General features: G+C 45.5%; 1 protein-coding gene across 3 annotated transcripts; it reads right to left on the minus strand.

The window, feature by feature from the left end:
• Positions 1–1,620: 1,620 nt before the first annotated feature.
• Positions 1,621–20,493, minus strand: CCDC82 (coiled-coil domain containing 82). Of its 3 annotated transcripts, none has more exons than XM_068145294.1 (8): positions 20,415–20,493; positions 19,266–19,809; positions 18,203–18,416; positions 16,946–17,038; positions 13,992–14,116; positions 12,359–12,529; positions 2,443–2,628; positions 1,621–1,875 (listed from the first exon to the last, which is right to left on the minus strand). In XM_068145294.1, the coding sequence occupies exons 1-8, from the start codon at positions 20,480–20,482 to the stop codon at positions 1,810–1,812; spliced, it is 1,467 nt and encodes a 488-aa protein (XP_068001395.1). In that variant the 5' UTR covers positions 20,483–20,493; the 3' UTR covers positions 1,621–1,809. The 3 variants fall into 3 exon arrangements, with proteins under 3 accessions (XP_068001395.1, XP_068001405.1, XP_068001414.1); XM_068145304.1 differs by lacking the exon at positions 20,415–20,493 and adding an exon at positions 20,004–20,093; XM_068145313.1 differs by lacking the exon at positions 12,359–12,529.
• Between the last annotated feature and the right edge of the window lie 234 nt (positions 20,494–20,727).

Raw genomic sequence — 20,727 nt, forward strand, 5'->3', positions numbered from 1 at the left:
GTCATTTACCTGGACCTGAGCAAAGCCTTCGACACTGCCCCACACCACATCCTGGTCTCCTAGCTGGTGCAGTATGGGTTTGATGGATGGACCATGCAGTGGATAAAGAACTGGCTTGATGGCCACACCCAAAGGGTGGCTGTCAATGGGTCCATGTCCAAGTGGAGGCCAGTGCAAGTGGAGTCCCTCAGGGATCAGTCCTGGGACCTGTCTTGTTCAACATCTTTGCTGGCGACACGGACAGTGGCACTGAGTGTGCCCTCACAAGTTTGCTGATGACACCAAGCTGTGTGGTGCAAGGTCCTGCATCTGTGTCCAGTACTCCACATGCAGTCCCACAAGAGCAGAATAGATTGGGAGAATCACCACCTTCAGCTTGCTGGCCATGATGTGTTTGCTGTAGAGCAGGACACAATAGGCTTTTGGGGCTGCAAGTGCACATGGCTGGCTCACATCCAAATTTTCAGAGTGGGGAAGACAGTGCTTAACCCTTCTAGCTCCTCAAAATTTACTCCCCTGCCCCAAAAAAAAACTGATTTGGGCTTCATGCAATTCAGGTAAGCTGTGCATGATTCTGAGTTAGAGTAAAGTAACTGTGTTAAATTACCCTGCAGAAATCTTGCTTATCTTGCCTGGCCACATTAATCCATTTTTTAGCTACTGCAAGTTGTGGCCATTATGTCTGCACAACTTAATTTGATGCTTAAAATCTCAGTAAATTGCCTCAGCTGCTTATCAGAGATAGCACTGTGGGCCCAAGTGTTTATTTAGGTAGCTAAGCTGGACTCAGTCTGTATGATGCCTGTAATGTGACTCATCACATACTCTGCATTTGCAGTGCTCTCTTAGAAAGTATTTCCTCTGCTGCCTTAGAATCATAGAATCTTGCAACAGTCTATACTGGCTCCTCAGAGGGAATATAGATCTTTGCATTTGGTAGTTTGTTTAGCTGTCATTCTAAACAGCTGGACTTACTTGCATGAGGATGATCAGAGGGCTGGAGCACCTCTCCTGTGAGGACAGACTGAAGGAGTTGGGGCTGTTCAGTCTGGAGAAGAGAAGGCTCCGAGGTGACCTAATTGTGGCCTTCCAGTATCTGAAGGGGGCCTACAGGAGGGCTGGGGAGGGACTTCTCTGGATCTCAGGGAGTGATAGGACTAAGGGGAATGGGATGAAGCTGGAGGTGGGGAGATTCAGGCTAGATGTGAGGAGGAGGTACTTCACCACGAGAGTGGTGAAGCCCTGGAATGGGTTGTCCAGGGAGGTGGTCGAGGCCCTGTCCCTGGAGGTGTTTAAGCCCAGGCTGGATGAGGCTCTGGCCAGGCTGATCTAGTGTGGGGTGTCCCTGCCCATGGCAGGGGGGTTGGAACTAGATGATCCTTCTGGTCCCTTCCAACCCTGACTGATATTATGATAGTATACTATGATACTAATCAGCCACAAGGAGAGCAAGATGAAAGTCACGTCTCCGTGGATAACAAGAACCTCTCCAAAAATACCTACTGGAAAAGGTCTCTGCATCTCCTACATTCCCTGTGATGCAGGAAGGGGAAGTTTCATTTCTCAAGTAAACAGACACTGAGATGTTACTTTTCTGAGCAGTGAGACTGGAGGGACTGATTTGGTAAAACTTTGGGTTATTATTGACACCAATGAGGAAAAAAGAAATTACAGCACGTTCTCAAACCATAGTTTAAAGGCATATGGATTTAACACCACCTAAAAAGAAGCATGAAGTCTAAGCAGACATAAAGTGCATGTCTATAAAGCAGGCCATTTGAATTTCACAATATGTCTTCCAAAGAGCCCTTAATCCATTTTCTCTTCTTGGAAGTTGTCTGCATCATTCATGTAGTCTTCAAGCTTACCATATCTCTGCAAATAAAATAAAGCCTGTATTATTTTTATCAGTGTTCAGTAACTCAATTACATAAAGACTGTGGGGCTTTTTTCTTCACTATATGTCTGCAATGGTTCAGAAACAATGTAAGCTGAAAGCTTGCTACATACATTTGTAGAAGTTGTCTTAAAATTGTTTATAGAGGCGTCTTAAAATTGCTGATCAAGTGTTTCTGCATAACTCAAAGTATTTCAGTGTAAATAGAAGCATAACATAATCTTGCTGTGCCACAGGTAGGTGTTTCCAATCTTTCCAGATTACAGCTTCAGTTTGTGTTGCTGCTGCTTTCACATGAAACAAGAGCCTGCCCACCACAGCCCAGAGATCGTACAGCTGTCAAAAAGCTTCATGTCAAATGACAGCTTAAACTCCGTGTGAACACAGCAGCAAACTACTGTCTGAGAGACTGGTTCAGCAGGAGTGGATGAATGGTTAAGCCAAGCCATATTGTTGAAGCCCAGTAATTCAGAGCTGACCAATTCAATCAGACATTTTATGGACAGACATTAAGGAAATGGATACATCAAATAACTCGGTCGTACCTTCTGAATCCAGCCACTCTCTTCCAAGTGGCTGAAAAGCCGATCCACCGTGTCTTTGACTGGTTCATCCACAACACCATCCAACTCAGCAATGAGGCTGCAATCCACATACAACTTGTATTTGAAGTGCTTCAAATTATGATAAACTCTTGTCCGATCCGCACACACCTTTCCAACCTTCAGAACCTAGGCCAAGAGCAACATATCATTCCCTCCGACAGAGCTGGGATTGCCTTGACACTACACAGAGGAGCTGTCAGTCTGCTTGGTTAGTGAGTCTAGGAAGAGTTTTTGAATAATGAAATAAATAGAATGACACTACATGCATAAAATCAGCACAAGACCACCTAATTTTCACAGCCACAGCCACTCTGCCCTGGTGAGACCCCACCTGGAGAACTGCTTCCAGTTCTGGAGCCCCTATTACAAGAGGGATCTGGAGATGCTGGAACGTGTCCAGAGAAGGGCCACAAGGATGATCAGAGGGCTGGAGCACCTCTCCTGTGAGGACAGACTGAGGGAGTTGGGGCTGTTCAGTCTGCAGAAGAGAAGGCTCCGAGGTGACCTAATTGTGGCCTTCCAGTATCTGAAGGGGGCTACAGGAAGGCTGGGGAGGGACTGCTCAGGATCTCAGGTAGTGATAGGACTAGGGGGAATGGAATGAAGCTGGAGGTGGGGAGATTCAGGCTAGATGTGAGGAGGAGGTTCTTCCCCATGAGAGTGGTGAGACCCTGGAATGGGTTGTCCACAGAGGTGGTTGAGGCGCCGTCCCTGGAGGTGTTTAAGCCCAGGCTGGCTGAGGCTCTGGCCAGGCTGATCTAGTGTGGGGTGTCCCTGCCCATGGCAGGGGTGTTGGAACTAGATGATCCTTGTGGTCCCTTCCAACCCTGGATGATACTATGATACTATGATCTACTTGAGAGAGTCCAACAGGGAGCCACCAGGATGATTAAGGGACTGGAGCACGTGCCCTATGAGGAGAAGCTCAGAGACCTGGGGCTTTTTAGTCTGGAGAAGAGAAGACTGAGAGGGGATTTAATAAATGTTTATAAATATCTGAGGGCTGGGTGTCAAGAGGGAGGGGACAGGCTCTGCTCAGCTGCACCCTGTGGTAGGACAAGGGACAATGGATATAAAAACTACAGCAGACATGAAGAGAAACTTCTTCACTCTGAGGGTCACTGGAACAGGCTGTCCAGAGAGGCTGGGGAGAGGTCTGGAACACAAGCCCTATAAGGAGAGGCTGAGGGAGCTGGGGTTGTTTAGCCTGGAGAAGAGGAGGTTCAGGGGAGACCTTATTGCTGCCTACAATTAGCTGAAGGGAGGTTGTAGCCAGGTGGGGGTTGGTCTCTTCTCCCAGGCAGCCAGTACCAGAACAAGAGGACACAGTCTCAAACTGTGCCAGGGGAAGTTTAGGCTGGAGGTGAGGAGAAAGTTTTTCAGAGAGAGAGATGTTAGCCACTGGAATGTTCTGCCCAGGGAGGTGGTGGAGTCACTGTCCCTGGAGGTGTTCAAAAAGGGATTAGACGTGGCACATGGTGCCATGGTTTAGTAGTCAGGAAGTGTTGGGTGACAGGTTGGACTTGATGATCTTTGAGGTCTTTTCCAACCTAATTGATTCTATGATCCTATGAAATTCTGTTCAGTGATTTTACTTCTCAGCTCAGTCTCGTCTAAGTCACTGCACTTTCTGCAGTTAAGGGCATGTTTCCACAGACAGTGTCTGCTTCCAGTAGTGATAACACTCAATGTTTTTAGCTAGTATCAAGGGTTGCTATGCAGACCAAGGTCACTGCTAAATCTTGTGTACTATGTGGGTGTGCAGAGTAAAAGGCCACACCTGCAGGGAGGATCAGACAGTTAGGTGATCCTAAACTGATCAACAAGGTATTCTATTCCAAACAAGCCATATTTGATACAAGGATGTGGGTCAGGCCTCTTTTTCTTCTTTGCTTCCTCTACTTCAATGGCCAGAATCCCAGGAGGGCTCTTTTCATTCTGCCTTTGATCCCTATCCATGAGTTCTTGAATCCCATTCCAGAATACAGCTCCTGAATCTGGTTCCCATCTGCTGCTGAGTTCAGTCTGGGATTTCTGTCCCAGGATCAGTGGTGCTGGTGGCTAATTGCTATCAGGGGAGTGGGTTCAATGTTGATTTTTTTATATATCTCATTTTATTGTTGCTATTTCCATTAAAGCTGCTTTAGTTTTCCAATCCATAGGTGTACCCTTATTCCCTTTATCTTTCCACTGGGAAGGGAGAGGGAGTGGGAGAGTGTGTCTGCCAGCCCTGCCCCTGACACAGCTCAACTGACAAAAGCAGCTGTAACATCACTGAAGGCAAAAGAGACACATGAACTCAAAAGAATTTTGATGTGATCTACAGTAGTTATTACCTGAAATTTTAACCATCTTGAGATTAAAAAACAATCAAATCCCATTACTATATTGCAGTTCTGCACTGATCATGTGCATGTACCTACATACACCTCCATTTGCTGTTCTCCCCAAAACTGAAAAGCTAAGGTTTGTGTTTGGGGCTACAGGTGCTTCTGAAGTGCAAGACCTACCAACAAATAGTATCATAGTACCATAGTATCAGTCAGGGTTGGAAGGGACCACAAGGATCATCTACTTCCAACCCCCCTGCCATGGGCAGGGACACCCCACACTAGATGAGCCTGGCCAGAGCCTCAGCCAGCCTGGGCTTAAACACCTCCAGGGATGGGGCCTCAACCACCTCCCTGGACAACCCATTCCAGGGCTTCACCACTCTCATGGGGAAGAACCTCCTCCTCACATCCAGCCTGAATCTCCCCACCTCCAGCCTCATTTCATTTCCCCTAGTCCTATCAAATGCCCAACCTCAATTAATTCAAACTTCCAAAGTATCATTTTAAATACTGAAACAATCAAGAACTGAGCTGTGGTGTTTCATGGAGCATTTCAGAACTTTCCAAGTATCCCAAGCAGTGAGGTTTAGCATCTGCAACATTAGGTGATGTAAAATAGGAGATACCATCTTACATCCAACTGATGGCTCACGTCTTCCCCCAACAACAGCTAGCAGGAGATAATTAAGAAGTTAGTGTATGAGGCAGGATGAACACCAGAATGAGCTTAACATTAGTGCACAGCTTTCATCAGTCAACAACTAAGTCTGTATTATCATTAGGTGTTCAAGAGGGGATTGGATGTGGCACTTGGTGCCATAGTCTAGTAGTTATGGATATAAACTACAGCAGACATGAAGAGAAACTTCTTCACTCTGAGGGTCACTGGAACAGGCTGTCCAGAGAGCCTGGGGAGAGGTCTCAAACACAAGCCCTATGAGGAGAGGCTGAGGGAGCTGGGGTTGCTTAGCCTGGAGAAGAGGAGGCTCAGGGGAGACCTTATTGCTGCCTACAATGAGCTGAAGGGAGGCTGTAGCCAGGTGGGGGTTGGTCTCTTCTCCCAGGCAACCAGCACCAGAACAAGAGGACACAGTCTCAAGCTGCGTCAGGGGAAGTTTATGCTTGAGGTGAGGAGAAAGTTCTTCAGAGAGAGAGAGTTGTTAGCCACTGGAATGTGCTGCCCAGGGAGGTGGTGGAGTCACTGTCCCTGGAGGTGTTTAGGAAGAGACTAGATGGGGTGCTTGGTGCCATGGTTTAAGTTGATTAGATGGTGTTGGGTGATAGGTTGGACTTGATGATCTTTGAGGTCTTTTCCAACCTTGTTGATTCTATGATTCTATCCCAACCACCATGTTCCACAGCATGAAAGAAGGTTGCCCAAGAACCTGCCTAATCCCTTTTGGGACCCACCAACACTCCTCACTTCCAAAGTATCCTGTGGCAATGGGTTTCATAGCTGCTTTATGTGCAGGTTGCAAAGCATCTCTGCAGTGGAGGAATGGCAGAAGAAAATGGCTAGGTCTCACATAATGCCGTTATGTATTGTGCATTTAAAGCAAGAAAGATGATCTAAAAATACAATGCTATTTCAGAATGCAGCTTTGGAAAGAATCTCAGTACTGTACTCATTCTAATTTTTTCCTCTCACAGGTCTCAGTGACTCTGTTCTAATGCTTAACTTATCTACTCAAGCTGGCCCTATCAGAAAAAGTTGTGTTAAATCACTTTGTATGGAATGCAGGAACACGGCCTGACAGTAACACAACATGTAATGACTGAATCCATCTCCTCTAAGCATGATAATAAATGGAAGTAGAACACCAAGCCTGAGTAGAAAAGAGTTTATAATCCAGGCAACACAGGAGCAAAGAAGTGTGGGAGACACCTATGCCTCTGAACCGTTTGATTCCCCCTGACCACGGAGGAATGAGAATTGGCAGCTACACACAGACAATCACTGCAAGCCTGAGCAAAACTGAGCAGCTGTTTCTCTTCTCTTTCTACTGGCAAAGCAGAATACTTCAGAGATGAGAGAAAGGGAAAGTTTTATGCAGAAGAAGTGGGTTGGAGGTCTGGTTTTGTTCTCTCCACATCCACTTCTTTAGGGTGATTTCAAATAAACCTTCAGAAAGCAGTCTGACTCTGTGCTTCCATTCCATCTGATCTGCCTTCTCTTTCAGTCAATTAAGTTCTTGAAATGCCAGTTTTGTGTAGCTCTCTGTGCCTTCCCTCCCCTCCCCCCCCCCCCCTTTTTTTTTCCTCTCAACTGGCAGGAAAAGTTGATCAATGCATTGCCAGAAGAGCTTCAAAGACTACTTGAAAACAGTACCTTTAGTGCTGTAAATTACAGGTCACCAGAAGAACGTGAACGTTTCACCACAAAGGCACTATCAAAAGTGACTGGAAAGTGCTCAAAAGCTTTCTCTCCTTGGTCTGTTCTACAGCCCCTGAGCTATATTGAGTATGCACATGGCAGGCAACTCACCAGGTGCTGGAGTACACAGGGTGAAAACTTTCATTTTCTACTATGGAGCTGAAGAGGACAAAAATGAACCAGTAAGTTAGCTCAATATTCAGTAAGGTATTTCAAGCTTTTTCCAAAGTGAAAAGCAGCCAATGCTTTATGTAGGATAATGTTTGGACAGCAGTCAGATAACTGCTACTGTTATCTGCACAGTTAATTTGGAAGCTGAAAGCAAGATTAAATTCTTGTACTACTTTCCTGAGTGGTTCTTCTTAGGTAAGGCACACAATTCTCATGAAAAACTGAAGATTTTTAAACTAGTGATCTACATTTAGAGACCCATATGGGTCCTGATGGAATGCAGTTATCAGTGCTAGTATGACTGCCAAAGACTTACTGTTTTCCTGCAATAAACTAATCAGCAAATTTGCAGATGACATGAAGCTGGGAGCAGGTGTTGATCTGTTAGACGGCAGAAGGGCTCTGCAGAGGGACCTCGACTGACTGGACAGATGGGCAGAGTCCAACGGGATGGCATTTAAGAAATCCAAGTGCCAGGTGCTGCACTTTGGCCACAACTCCATGCAGCGCTACAGGCTGGGATTGGAGGGGCTGCAGAGCTGCCAAACAGAAAGGGACCTGGGGGTGCTGATTGACAGCTGCCTAAACATGAATCAGCAGCATGCCCAGGTGACCAAAATGGCCAAAGGCATCCTGGCCTGCATTAGGAATAGTGTGACCAGCAGGAGCAGGGAAGTCATTGTGCCCCTTTACCCAGCACTGTTTAGGCCACACCTTGAGTCCTGTGTCCAGTTCTGGGCTCCTCAGTTTAAGAAGGACATTGAGACACCTGAATGCGGCCAGAGAAGGGCAACGAGGCTGGGGAGAGGCCTTGAGCACAGCCCTGTGAGGAGAGGCTGAGGGAGCTGGGGTTGTTTAGCCTGGAGAAGAGGAAGCTCAGGGGAGACCTTATTGCTCTCTACAACTACCTGAAAGGTGGTTGTAGCCAGGAGGGGGTTGGTCTCTTCTCCCAGGCAACCAGCACCAGAACAAGAGGAGACAGTCTCAAGCTGCACCAGGGGAGGTTTAGGCTGGAGGTGAGGAGAAAGTTCTTCACTGAGAGAGTCGTTCACCATTGGAATGTGCTGCCCAAGGAGGTGGTGGAGTCACTACCCCTGGAGGTGTTCAGGAGGGGATTGGACGTGGCACTTGGTGCCATGGTTTAGTCATGAGGTCTGTGGTGTCAGGTTGGACTTGATGATCTTTGAGGTCTCTTCCAGCCTTGGTGATTCTGTGATTCTGTGAAAAGCCTTGCTGGAAATGCCTAGCACTCTTGTCTATCTCATGCACACATACTCTTATCAAAACACAGAATTAACAAGTGCTGCTTGAAGGACCTATAATCTGTTCAAGAAAAACTCAAAGGCACAGGTTGTCTTAGATCCTAAATTACAAGTAGAGCCCAATATGTTGACATGATAATCACGCTGACGCTCCTCAAATCTCTAAGTTAGAATACTCTGTTTGCAAAGACCCAAGCAGTGCAGGCTCGAGCTTCAGTAAGGTGCACTTCTAGTTTGGTGAGGCCTTCACTTTATTTTTGTATAAGAAATCCCATCATACTTCTTTTCAAAACATACTGTAGATATAACTTGTTTGGACACTTTTTTGTTTTCAGCAACTACTGTGAGGAGCTTTGGCTGTATTCAAACATTTTTGTATACTCACAAAAAAGAATATTAACTTCCATACCTCCTGCCAGGGGCTAAAGGCAGAACCTGGATACCAGCTTGGGCTAAAGGCAGAACCTGGATACCAGCTTGGTACACAATTGTAGCAACATTTTATTCTTGACAAAGCATGTGTTTCGACTTTATCATACGAGATCATTAGTTACCTCATTTAAGAAGGGGTTATGCATACCATAGTATCATAGTATCAGTCAGGGTTGGAAGGGACCACAAGGATCATCCAGTTCCAAACCCCCTGCCATGGGCAGGGACACCCCACACTAGATCAGCCTGGCCAGAGCCTCATCCAGCCTGGGCTTAAACACCTCCAGGGACGGGGCCCCAACCACCTCCCCGGACAACCCATTCCAGGGCTTCACCACTCTCATGGGGAAGAACTTCCTCCTCACCTCCGGCCTGAATCTCCCCACCTCCAGCTTTATTCCATTCCCCCTAGTCCTACCACTACCTGAGATCCTGAGAAGTCCCTCCCCAGCCTTCTTGTAGCCCTCTTCAGATACTGGAAGGCCACAATTAGGTCACCTGGGAGCCTTCTCTTCTCCAGACTGAACAGCCCCAACTCCTTCAGTCTGTCCTCACAGGAGAGGTGCTCCAGCCCTCTGATCATCCTCGTGGCCCTTCTCTGGACACCTTGCAGCACCTCCAGATCCCTCTTGTAATAGGGGCTCCAGAACTGGAGGCAGTACTCCAGGTGGAGTACCTAATTACAACCACCTGTAAGTTTGAAGGGAAGATGCCTAAGTACTAGGAACAACCAGGTTCCTAAAGGTCAATGGCTCCAAGTGTGTCAGCTGTGAAATACAAGAAAATGGACTGCCTGAGTCATCTAAAATGAAGGTAATGACATGAAAGACTGATTGCATTCCAGAAATATAATTCAATCACAAATGTCCTAGTAGAGACACCTGAGAAGAAGATGCAAGACTACCTAAATGGAAATTTTTTCTCTAGTTTGGACAATTAGTTCTGACAATGCAGTAAGAAAAAAGGCTCTAATAAAATGTACTGAAGTAGTCAGTAACAACTTGCAACAGGAGATCAGTAACTGCAAGTGTCAATGCAACTGAGATGTCAAGATATTCTGTCCTGAGTAAACAGCTACATGGGAAATAGCAGATAAGATAGAATCAGAAGAAGGCTGTACTGTGGCTATCAGAGTGGCAGTGGCACTATTTCACTCAGCGTTCTGACCTAGAGCAAACTAGAACCGCTGCTCCAAATGCTAGAGGTACAGCAGGCACACAATTAGTGACCCAGTGTCAAATTAATCTTCAACAAAATAGAAGGTACAATCACTCAAGGGAGGTGATTGTCCATTATGCAGAAAGTCACTTTTGTAATTACTTTCTAAAAGCTAATCAATGCAAGAGTCCTGCTGGGAAAGTCTTAAGGGCGTTATAGGCGCACACAAAAGCAAAGGGATTTCAAGCGATCCAATTTCAGTGGAAAGGCCTTCTGATATTTAGACTGTATGCAAATGTGAGGCAAGTGCTAGTCCTGATTTAAAGCCTCAGACTCCTGGCATGAGGAGATAGGATCTATTCAAGATTTAAAAAAAAAAGTGTTGGAGTATTTCTCAGGTCCTTGATGAAAATCAGGAGTGCCAGGCATGTGCAGAGCATCGCTCACTCCTGCAATTTCATAGTATCATAGTATCAGTCAGGGTTGGAAGGGACCACAAGGATCATATAGTTCCAACCCCCTTGCCATGGGCAGGGACACCCCACACTAGATCAGCCTGGCCAGAGCCTCAGCCAGCCTGGGCTGAAACACCGCCAGGGATGGGGCCTCGACCACCTCCTTGGACAACCCATTCCAGGGTTTCACCACTCCCATGGTGAAGAACCTCCTCCTCACATCTAGCCTGAATCTCCCCACCTCCAGCTTCATTCCATTCCCCCTAGTCCTATCACTACCTGAGATCCTGAGCAGTCCCTCCCCAGCCTTCCTGTAGGCCCCCTTCAGATACTGGAAGGCCACAATTAGGTCACCTCGGAGCCTTCTCTTCTCCAGACTGAACAGCCCCAACTCTGGGGCTATGTTTCCCTCCTTTAAGGATATGCATCCACTTTAGGATTTTCAATCTTCCATTAAATGTCCTCTGACAACAACAAAAAGCTGCTTTAGAAATAACTGATTGAGTGCTCACATTGGAGCTGTGGTTAGTATGCCAAACTTCGTGAGTGCTGTCAGCCTCTTTAGCACAGCTTCAGACTGCCTCCCCATGCACCACAGCAGACAAGCACTCTGAGCAGCCTTCTACACATCCTATGTACCTCCAGTTGCCTTCTTGACCCCGAGGAGACTCAGACTGCAGAGATTTGAAGCAGAACAAAAATTGAGGCAACTGTCAAATCTGACTTGAGGGCAAGAGTTATCAATAAACCCTCCTGTATGTCTTAGAGCCCATTTATCCTTTTTAGCATGAAGTGCAGCTTATGCTTGTCTATACTCACTGCACTGCAAGCACATGTGTTGCATGGGGTACTAAGTGGCATAAGTAGGGAGGAAACCACACATCTATCATTGTGATGCAGGGAAAAAACAAAGGTGATGGAAAAACACCAGATTTACTTTCTTGACAGAAATTAGTTGTTTGAATACCTCTTTGCCAACACATGAGAAAGGATGGGGGTGGGAAGCAGAGGAAAATGCCTCTGCTTCATCTCTCTAAGTTTCATAGGAACTTCCTTCACAATTCCTAGGTAAATCCAAGACAATACTCCTCCAAACTGCATAAGAGTTCTCATACTAAAAAATTTAATAGAGCAAATGTAAGTACAGTAGCTTAAGTCTTGACTCTTCAAGCACAAGCCCTATGAGGAGAGGCTAGGGGGGATGGGGTTGTTTAGCCTGGAGGAAGCTCAGGGGAGACCTTATTGCTCCCTACAACTACCTGAAGGGAGGTTACAGACAGGTGGGGGTTGGTCTCTTTTCCCAGCACCAGAACAAGAGGACATAGTTTCAGTTGTGCCAGGGGAGGTTTAGGCTCAAGGTGAGGAGAAAGCTCTTCACAGAGTTATTGACCATTGGAATGTGCTGCCCAGGGAGGTGGTGGAGTCACAGTCCCTGGAGGTGTTCAAAAAGGGATTGGATGTGGCACTTGAAGCCATGGTTTAGTTAGTCCTGAGGTGTTGGATGACAGGTTGGACTTGATGATCTCTGAGGTCTATTCCACCCTTATTGATTCTATGACTCGAACATTACAGACATTAGATGTGTTGATAGGTTTTCTATTCTTTGTATGACTTTCTGTAACACTAGGCAAAGCTCAATAATAATTACATAGGGTACTTGTTTGGAGTTACCTGCTTGTCATCTGACATGAAGTCATCTGCTTCCAAAGTTGTGCTGTTGTAAAGCTTTCCAGAGAGCAGCACGTTGTACTTGCAATAGCGATTCATTTCACAGGCCTGACAAGACATCATTTTGGAACTGCTCATGGCTATGCAAACATCTGGGTAACAATCCACACGCTCCTGGAAAGCAGAGGTCAAATGCCATTGAAGAGTCTCTGTGAGCACAAGCCCTGTGAGGGGAGGCTGAGGGAGCTGGGGTTGTTTAGCCAGGAGAAGAGGAGGCTCAGGGGAGACCTTATTACTCTCTACAACTACCTGAAGGGAGGCTGCAGCCAGGTGGGGGTTGGTCTCTTCTCCCAGACAACCAGCACCAGAACAAGAGGACACAGTCTCAAGCTGCATCAGGGGAAGTCTAAGACTTTCACCACAGTTCCAAACATAAACCTCGCCAATAATTTTCCAACATTTCACTCAGTTTTAGTTCATTAATTCTTCTGTTTGGCTTCAGATCCAAAGAATGGCTCCTCCATCCTGGCACTTAAATTTTCTCTCATCTCTCTTTTCTTTTTTGGAGGGGGTGGAAGTGGATCAACTATATCAATTGTTCTGTTTCAAATAAATACACTGTATCTCTCCACTGCCCATACTCCATTCATACAGTGATTATTAGACCACTATACCTATCACACCAAGGTTATTCTAGCAATTTGCATACAGCAAGTAGCTAACTGTTTATTGACTTCTTTTAGTATCATATTATCAGTCAGGGTTGGAAGGGACCACAAGGATCATTTAGTTCCAACCCCCCTGCCATGGGCAGGGACACCACACACTAGATCAAGCTGGCCAGAGCCTCATCCAGCCTGGGCTTAAACACCTCCAGGGACAGGGCCTCAACCACCTCCCTGGACAACCCATTCCAGGGCTTCACCACTCTCATGGTGAAGAACCTCCTCCTCACATCCAGCCTGAATCTCCCCACCTCCAGCTTCATTCCATTCCCCCTAGTCCTATCACTACCTGAGATCCTGAGAAGTCCCTCCCCAGCCTTCCTGTAGGCCCCCTTCAGATACTGGAAGTCCACAATTAGGTCACCTCGGAGCCTTCTCTTCTCTAGACTGAACAGCCCCAACTCCTTCACACCCAGCTGTGATTTTAAGTAGAATAAGATTTATGGTGAACACACTGATTTACCTTTTTGTGAAAAGGAGGAAGAAATTTGGTTGTAGCACTTACCGAGTGACACAAAACTCCTCAGCCATCTGCTGAAGTTGCCAGGATGAGCATTCAGGTGACTGAGGACAGATCCTGTTCTGTTACCTAAAGGTTCTTCTGGTTGTAAACACGTAAAATACTTTTGATGTACGTATGAGGAGACTTGATGGGGTGCTTGGTGCCATGGTTTAGTTGATTAGATGGTGTTGGATGATAGGTTGGATGCGATGACCTTGAAGGTCTCTTCCAACTTGGTCTGGTCTGGTCTATTCTATTCTATTCTATTCTATTCTATTCTATTCTATTCTATTCTATTCTATCAAGAGTATATCTAATTATAGCAATTACTGTACCTTTACTGAGAATAATAGTATTAGAAAAGGAATATTTGGAGCCCACTTCCCTGTGTGCAGAAGCAGCTACATACCTTATACCGATCTTTCCAGCGACTTCTAGAGATTAAGTTCTGAAGACGAGGCTGAACGAAGCGGTCGTCCAAATAATGCAGTGAGAGCAACATGTCTTGTGCATACTTCTTTTGTCTTGTTCCATCTGTGCAGTGAGAGTCATTATTATTAATTTGCTGACCACCCCATGTTTCACCAATTTCTTCAAATAACACTTCCCAGGACATCCTGCCCCTGCGTACTAAGAGCTGTGAATGATTTTAATAGGTTATAACCGAACACATTTGCTACTGTCACCCAGAAGTGATCCATGCATCTTTCATATCTTTTAATTCTTTTAAAAGTCTGTACCACAGGAGGTGCATGAATACTCTGCAGTCAAGGTTAAAGTGAGAAGCTGTCTCCCCAAATGGACAGCCATTCATTTGATCCCATTTATAAGAAGGGAAAGGGGTGCGGGGGGAATTGTCAGGATGTTGTCCAGTTTAGGTAAGCTGTACATAAGGGAGGAGGTTGCAGTCCATGAAAACAAACTGCTCTGATCTGCTTTGTAGCACATATTTTGACAACTGTCTTCATCACTTATGAAGAACACACAGAAATGGACCTTTACACTTGAGAGGCACAGTCAAATGCAGCATAAGTGCTTCCAAATACTCACTCACACAAAATAAACAAGTATGAGGACGAGTAAAACTACCACTACTCCACAACTGTCTCCTTGTCCTGGTTTCAGGGGTGACCTTATTGCTCTCTACAACTACCTGAAGGGAGGTTGTAGACAGGCAGATGTTGGTTTCTTCTCCCATGCAGCCAGCACCAGAACAAGAGGACACAGTCTCAGGCTGTGCCAGGGGAGGTTTAGGCTGGAGGTTAGGAAGAAGTTCTATACAGAGAGAGTGATTGCCCATTGGAATGTGCTGCATGGGGAGGTGGTGGAGTCACCATCACTGGAGGTGTTCAGGAGGAGACTTGATGGGGTGCTTGGTGCCATGGGTTAGTTGTTTAGGTGGGTTGGATTGGTTGATGGGTTGGACACGATGATCTTGAAGGTCTCTTCCAACCTGGTCTGGTCTATTCTATTCTATTCACACAAGCATTTTCACAAAGTCAGCTATACTAAAGGCTTGAAGTGGCTGTGCTAGACCATAGAAAAACCCTCACAAGAAAAAGCGAGTCTGAACTCTTAATACTTAAGTAGCTGCTCAATTCACACTAATTAAGAGATTCAATTCCATTAACTCAGAAAAATGCATTCTGTTATAAAAATCTCTATTTTTGTAACACTAGCCCATGTCCATAGGATACAATGCTCTTCAGAATGACAGAACACAACCTCCAAGTCACCTGCACAGCTGATCTCCTTCCAGCACTGGCACTCAGTTGTTAGCTTTGGAGAGCAGATATGTTTTGAAGTAGAAGGAAGCTATTACAACCTGCCAAAGTTTACATCTTTCTTTTCATAAGCTTGTTTACACTTGATTAAGCAAAACAAAACTAACACCTGAAAGAACTATCAGCCATAGATGAAAGACATTTGTGGCTCCAAAAATAATTTATTTTGAAGTCTGTGGTCTACCTCAGTTTCTCCATTTCCTCTTAGCTCCTGATGAAACCAAAACTTCCTCTCCTTGGCACTTTGCTGACTCCTTCCACAACCTGCCACTGACAGTCCTCTCACTAATCCCAGTTTTAGTGTTTGTGAAACTACAACTGAAGTTGCCAATCAGCCCCATTACACCAAATGCCAAAGAGTACTTCCCCAGCAATAAGGAGACAAGAAGTACTGACTGCAGTTGAAATTTATCTGAAAGCATAAAATGTACAAAAAAAGAGAGAGAGGAAAAACCAAAAGTAATCAGATGTGGTGTAATTCCACATCTAAAATTATTGCCCATCCAATTCTTCAGAAAAGCCTACAGAGCAGGTAACACTTTGACAAATCAGGGGATCTGGAAATGTTTTCGTGGAGAGGCCCACTTTGAAATTAATTCCACTGATCAGTAACAAAGAAACACCTCTCTAAATCTTACAATGTTTTCTGAGTTTAAAAGAATTAAGACTACACATTTCTCCAAGACTACTCCATCCTTTTCAGACAGATTGCTTTCCCCCCACCCCCCATTCACAGTGCTATAGAGCGGCAAAACCAAGAACAAATAGAATAGAATAGAATAGAATAGAATAGAACCAGACCAGGTTGGAAGAGACCTTCAAGATCATTGTGCCCAACCCATCATCCAACACCACCTAATCAACTAAACCATGCAACCAAGCACCCTGTCAAGTCTCCTCCTGAACACCTCCTGTGATAGAAGAATAGAATAATAGAATAAACCAGGTTGGAAGAGACCTTCAAGATCACCACATCCAACCCTTCAACCAATCCAACCCACCTAAACAACTAACCCATGGCACCAAGCACCCCATCAAATCTCCTCCTGAACACCTCCAATGACAGTGACTCCACCACCTCCCTGGGCAGCCCATTCCAATGGGCAATCACTCTCTCTGTATAGAACTTCTTCCTAACATCCAACCTAAACCTCCCCTGGTGCAGCCTGAGACTGTGTCCTCTTGTTCTGGTACTGGCTGCCTGGGAGAAGAGACCAACTTCTGCCTGTCTACAACCTCCCTTCAGGTAGTTGTAGACAGCAATAAGGTCACCCCTGAGTCTCCTCTTCTCCAGGCTAAGCAACCCCAGCTCCCTCAGTCTTTCCTCATAGGGCTGTGTTCCAAACCCCTCACCAACTTTGTTGCCCTTCTCTGGACTTGTTCCAGCAAGACAACCTCCTTCCTAAACTGAGGGGCCCAGAACTGGACACAGGACTCGAGGTGGTGACTCCACCACCTCCTCGGGAGATCTCAGGACCCAACAGTCCCATACTCTCATCAGGAGACATCTTTCCACAGAACAAAGGTTTTTTGTACAAATTTCAATACATTGTTATATTATTTAATGCAATTTACTTACCATACAGTGAGCTCAGAAAAGTGTCATCAATTGCATTTATCAGGAAAGCCCTTACTATTCTTTGGAAGTGTACATAATGACTGCAGCGAGATACTGGGGAGAAAGCAATAGCACCAATAATCTACTAAATAAATAAACAAATTGTAAGCAATGTTAAAAGCACTGTCAAAAAAGAACTATTTTTTCCCATTGTTGTAAATTTAGGATTTTAAAACATGGGTCTTAAAATCATTGACATGAAGAATACCCCCACACATCAGACCATGCCTTTAAACAGTGCTCCTCGTCCCCATGATCCCAATGAATTTTAACATTCTAAAGTCACTTGGACTTTCAGCAAGAAGAACCCACAGAAAAAGCTACAAACACTACAAGAATAATTTGTTCTATGAATAGCAGGAAATAGTGCAAGCCAGAGAAGGCCAAGCTTGTGGGATTTTTGTGTTTTGCTTGGGTTGTTTGGTCTCAGTTTTCATGTTCCTCCCCTCCCCCCCGCCGTTTTTCTACTTTCAAATATACACAATTCTGATCAGATTTTTACTGGGGAAGAAATACCACAAGTGCTCTTGACCTTCTACACCAGCACCAACTGTCTAGTCTGAACAACAAAATATGTAAGAAGATAACCAGCATAAACTTTGTTTCAAACCTCTCTGTGCCTTCCAGATAACACTTTTCACAAACAATCAGCTTGAAACATTTTCTCACTCAGTGCAGAGCAGCTGAAATTGCACAATGGGGGTTCAGGGACCCCTACAGACTTGGGCTCCCAAGTCTTACCACCATGGAATAAAGATACACTAAAATATCAAAAATAATCTCAAGATCTCAAAATCTAAGTCTCATGATTAAGAATTTTATGTCACTGTCCAGAACAAAACTTGGCCAGAATGAACATGGCAACACTTAGCATATAACACAAGATGAAGAACAATGCTCTTAGGTCTCCACAGGAATGACTGTCTCACAGGCAGCCTATTTCATTCTAAATCAGACCACCTTAGAAAAAGCAGTCTTTGCAAGAGGGCTTCCCTTCCTTCCCCAAAATGTTATCTTCCTTTCCATAAGGTACAGGCAGACTGTAAAAGTTTACTGTGGAAATCAGAGTACTTCCACAATGAACTGAAGCCTTTTAAGAACCTGCTTTTAAAATATCATTTTCAATTACATAGTGTTTTTCACTTGCAGTCCATTAATATTTCTTACAGCACTACCAGCAAGTTATACCTACAGAACCATCACTAATTTTGATCTTACAGTGTGGCAAGTAGTGTGCCAGCAACTCGGTATTTGATGTATTTGGTAGCTCCTTCTGTTGTGGCTGGGTTTCACTCTGCACATGCTCTATGTTGTCATCCTCATCTTCCTCTACTATAAAGTCTTTCATGCTGTCACTGTCAGTTTCACTACTTTCTGTCCCAGTGTGAGGCAAGTGACAAAGTGGTTCCTCTTCTGCTTCACCATTAGAGTCCTAATTAAAATTTAAACAAGTATCTCAATCACAAGAATTTTTGCTACTTGCACTTATAAAGCACTGCATATAATGGGTAAAATTTCTGACCTTCTAATAACACTACATGTTCAGTTAGCAAGAAATAGTAAGTTTCAAAAACATACATCATTCTGACTAGAAGAAAGCCATCTCCATGTACCTCTCTTCAGTCTAGTGGTAGGAATTAAGCTAACCTGAGATCTCTGGGACACTTCAGCAGTTATTTTGTGGCATAATAAAAACTATAGTCCTTTTATCAGTCTATTCTGTAGGGGAAAAAAAGGGAATGACAAAGAAGTTTTTCCTTTCTGACTAGACAGATATATGATGAGGTTTAGGGTTAGACTCGAGGTGAGGAGAAAGTCCTTCACCGAGCGAGTTGTTCATCATTGGAATGTGCTGCCCAGGGAGGTGGTGGAGTCACCATCCCTGGAGGTGTTCAAGAGGAGACTGGATGTGGCACTTGGTGCCATGGTCTAGTCATGAGGTCTACATGTGGTGACAGGTTGGACTCAATGATCCTCGAGGTCTCTCCAACCTTAGTTATACTGTGATACTGTGACGATGCTTAGTTGTCAGAAGCCTGAAAGAACCAATGAAGGAAAATTCTTAAACCCTCAGTGACTAAAATGAAACTGAATATAAAAGTTTCAGCAGTCAATACTGCTATCTAGTTAATGTATCAACTGTTAAATGCAACAGACCTACTGTCATTAATAAAACTCAAACCAAGATATAAGTAAGACCACCCTGATTTATGTAACTAGTCTTCACCTTCCCCTACATTCAGTATTTTCTCCAACTGAATTTCAAAGCTAAAATCCAGACCTCACAATATTCAGTGCTGCAGGATCTCTGAGGTGCTCTTTGTCTTGCAAGCTCTTTCAATTTTGCAAACACATTCTGTTTCCTGCTAGTAGAAGTATCTTCTGTTTTATCAGGCTGCTGCTCTTCAGAGCTGTCATTTTCATCCATGATACAGGGGCGCTTAGCAAAAACTTTTCTAACGAGTATATCACTGTCCTCACTTCCATCGCTGTCACACAGGACAGAGGAGATCAACCTTTTACGCTTCCCAGGCATGATACATTCCTCCTCACCATCTTCTGTGACTTCCCCACCATGGCTTTTCTCTTCCTGATCCGAAAGGTTTTTCACAGCAGTTTCATCTTTTTCGTCTGCTTCCTCTTCTGATGCGGTAGGTTCCTCCTCCTCAGAGGTACCTGAGCATTCGTCATTGCTGTCAGGTAGGATAAGCTCCCTCTTGGTACGCCTCCAATCAACTCGAGATTTGGATGATGACAGTTCAGCTCCCGCTGTCTTATTTCTTGTTTCATATCTTCTGACAGCTGCTTTTATCTCCATTGTGAGGCTGTGACAACACATCAAAATACAAATTGTTAAGACAAAACACTTACCACATCATGCCACTCAAGGAAAAAAAAATGAAAGAGCAATGCATATGTTGTTACATATGCATGGCTTAACGATGCTATTAAGAGAGACACGCAGAAATCAGCACCAAACAAAACTATGCATAAGCAGAAGCTACTGCAGAGAATATACCTTACTCAAAAACTGCAGAAGAGCAGAACTGGCCACACATGAATGAACTGAGAAAAGTCAGGTCTTAAAGTTCAGCTACCGATCCCATAATCCCCTCCAACACTGGAAGATTACGCCTGAGGCACTGAACTTCCCTGCTCCTGAGAAGGTACGTCGCTCGGTCTGCAGCAGCAGCAGGCCTCACTGAGTTGCAGCTCCCCTGCCTGAGGAGGACCACCCTACACAGGCCGCCGGGCCTACCCCCACCTGCCCGCCTAGCAGCAGGTCCCGCCGCGACACAAGCACCGTAAGGAGGGCCGCGCTCAGCTGAGTACGGAAGGGCCCGAGTCCGAGACAGCAGCACGGCCACGGCACAAACCCAACACCTCCCACCCCTCAGCAGCCCACTGCAGCCGCTACTTTTGCCATTACCGTTCCCGCGTCCCGGCGCACAGCCGCTGAGCAGAGACCTCCGCCCCCGAAACTCCTTGCGCTGCCATTGGTCGCCACCCCCGTCACTCAGCTGCAGAGATGTTTGCGGAAGTGCTGGGAGGCAAGGAAAAGCGGGGGGGTGTGTCACGTTGCGCGCCTGAGCTCGCGGGTTGGCGCGCAGGGCGGGACAGCCTGGGGCGGCGGGTTCGAGTCCTCTCCCCGACGCGGGGTGATGCGCCTCGCTCACTTCCCTTCCGGCGGCTTCCGTGCGGTGTTACAGAGCGGTGGGGCTCAGTTGTGGGCAGCTCCACAA

The sequence above is a fragment of the Melanerpes formicivorus genome, unplaced genomic scaffold, assembly GCF_026170545.1.
Source record: "Melanerpes formicivorus ecotype bairdi unplaced genomic scaffold, bMelFor1.0.p_v2 SCAF_1, whole genome shotgun sequence".
Classification (NCBI taxonomy): domain Eukaryota; kingdom Metazoa; phylum Chordata; class Aves; order Piciformes; family Picidae; genus Melanerpes; species Melanerpes formicivorus.

Bases quoted from the DNA above. Each gene is read 5' to 3' on its own strand.
- CCDC82 (XM_068145294.1), bottom strand. From the start codon at position 20,482: ATGGCAGCGCAAGGAGTTTCGGGGGCGGAGGTCTCTGCTCAGCGGCTG. The intron at 14,117-16,945 runs GTAAGTAAATTG...CTCACTGCACAG, and splicing joins TTTTCTGAGCTCACTGTATG to ATGGAACAAGACAAAAGAAG. The intron at 12,530-13,991 runs GTATGTAGCTGC...TCTGCTTTCCAG, and splicing joins GCTGGAAAGATCGGTATAAG to GAGCGTGTGGATTGTTACCC.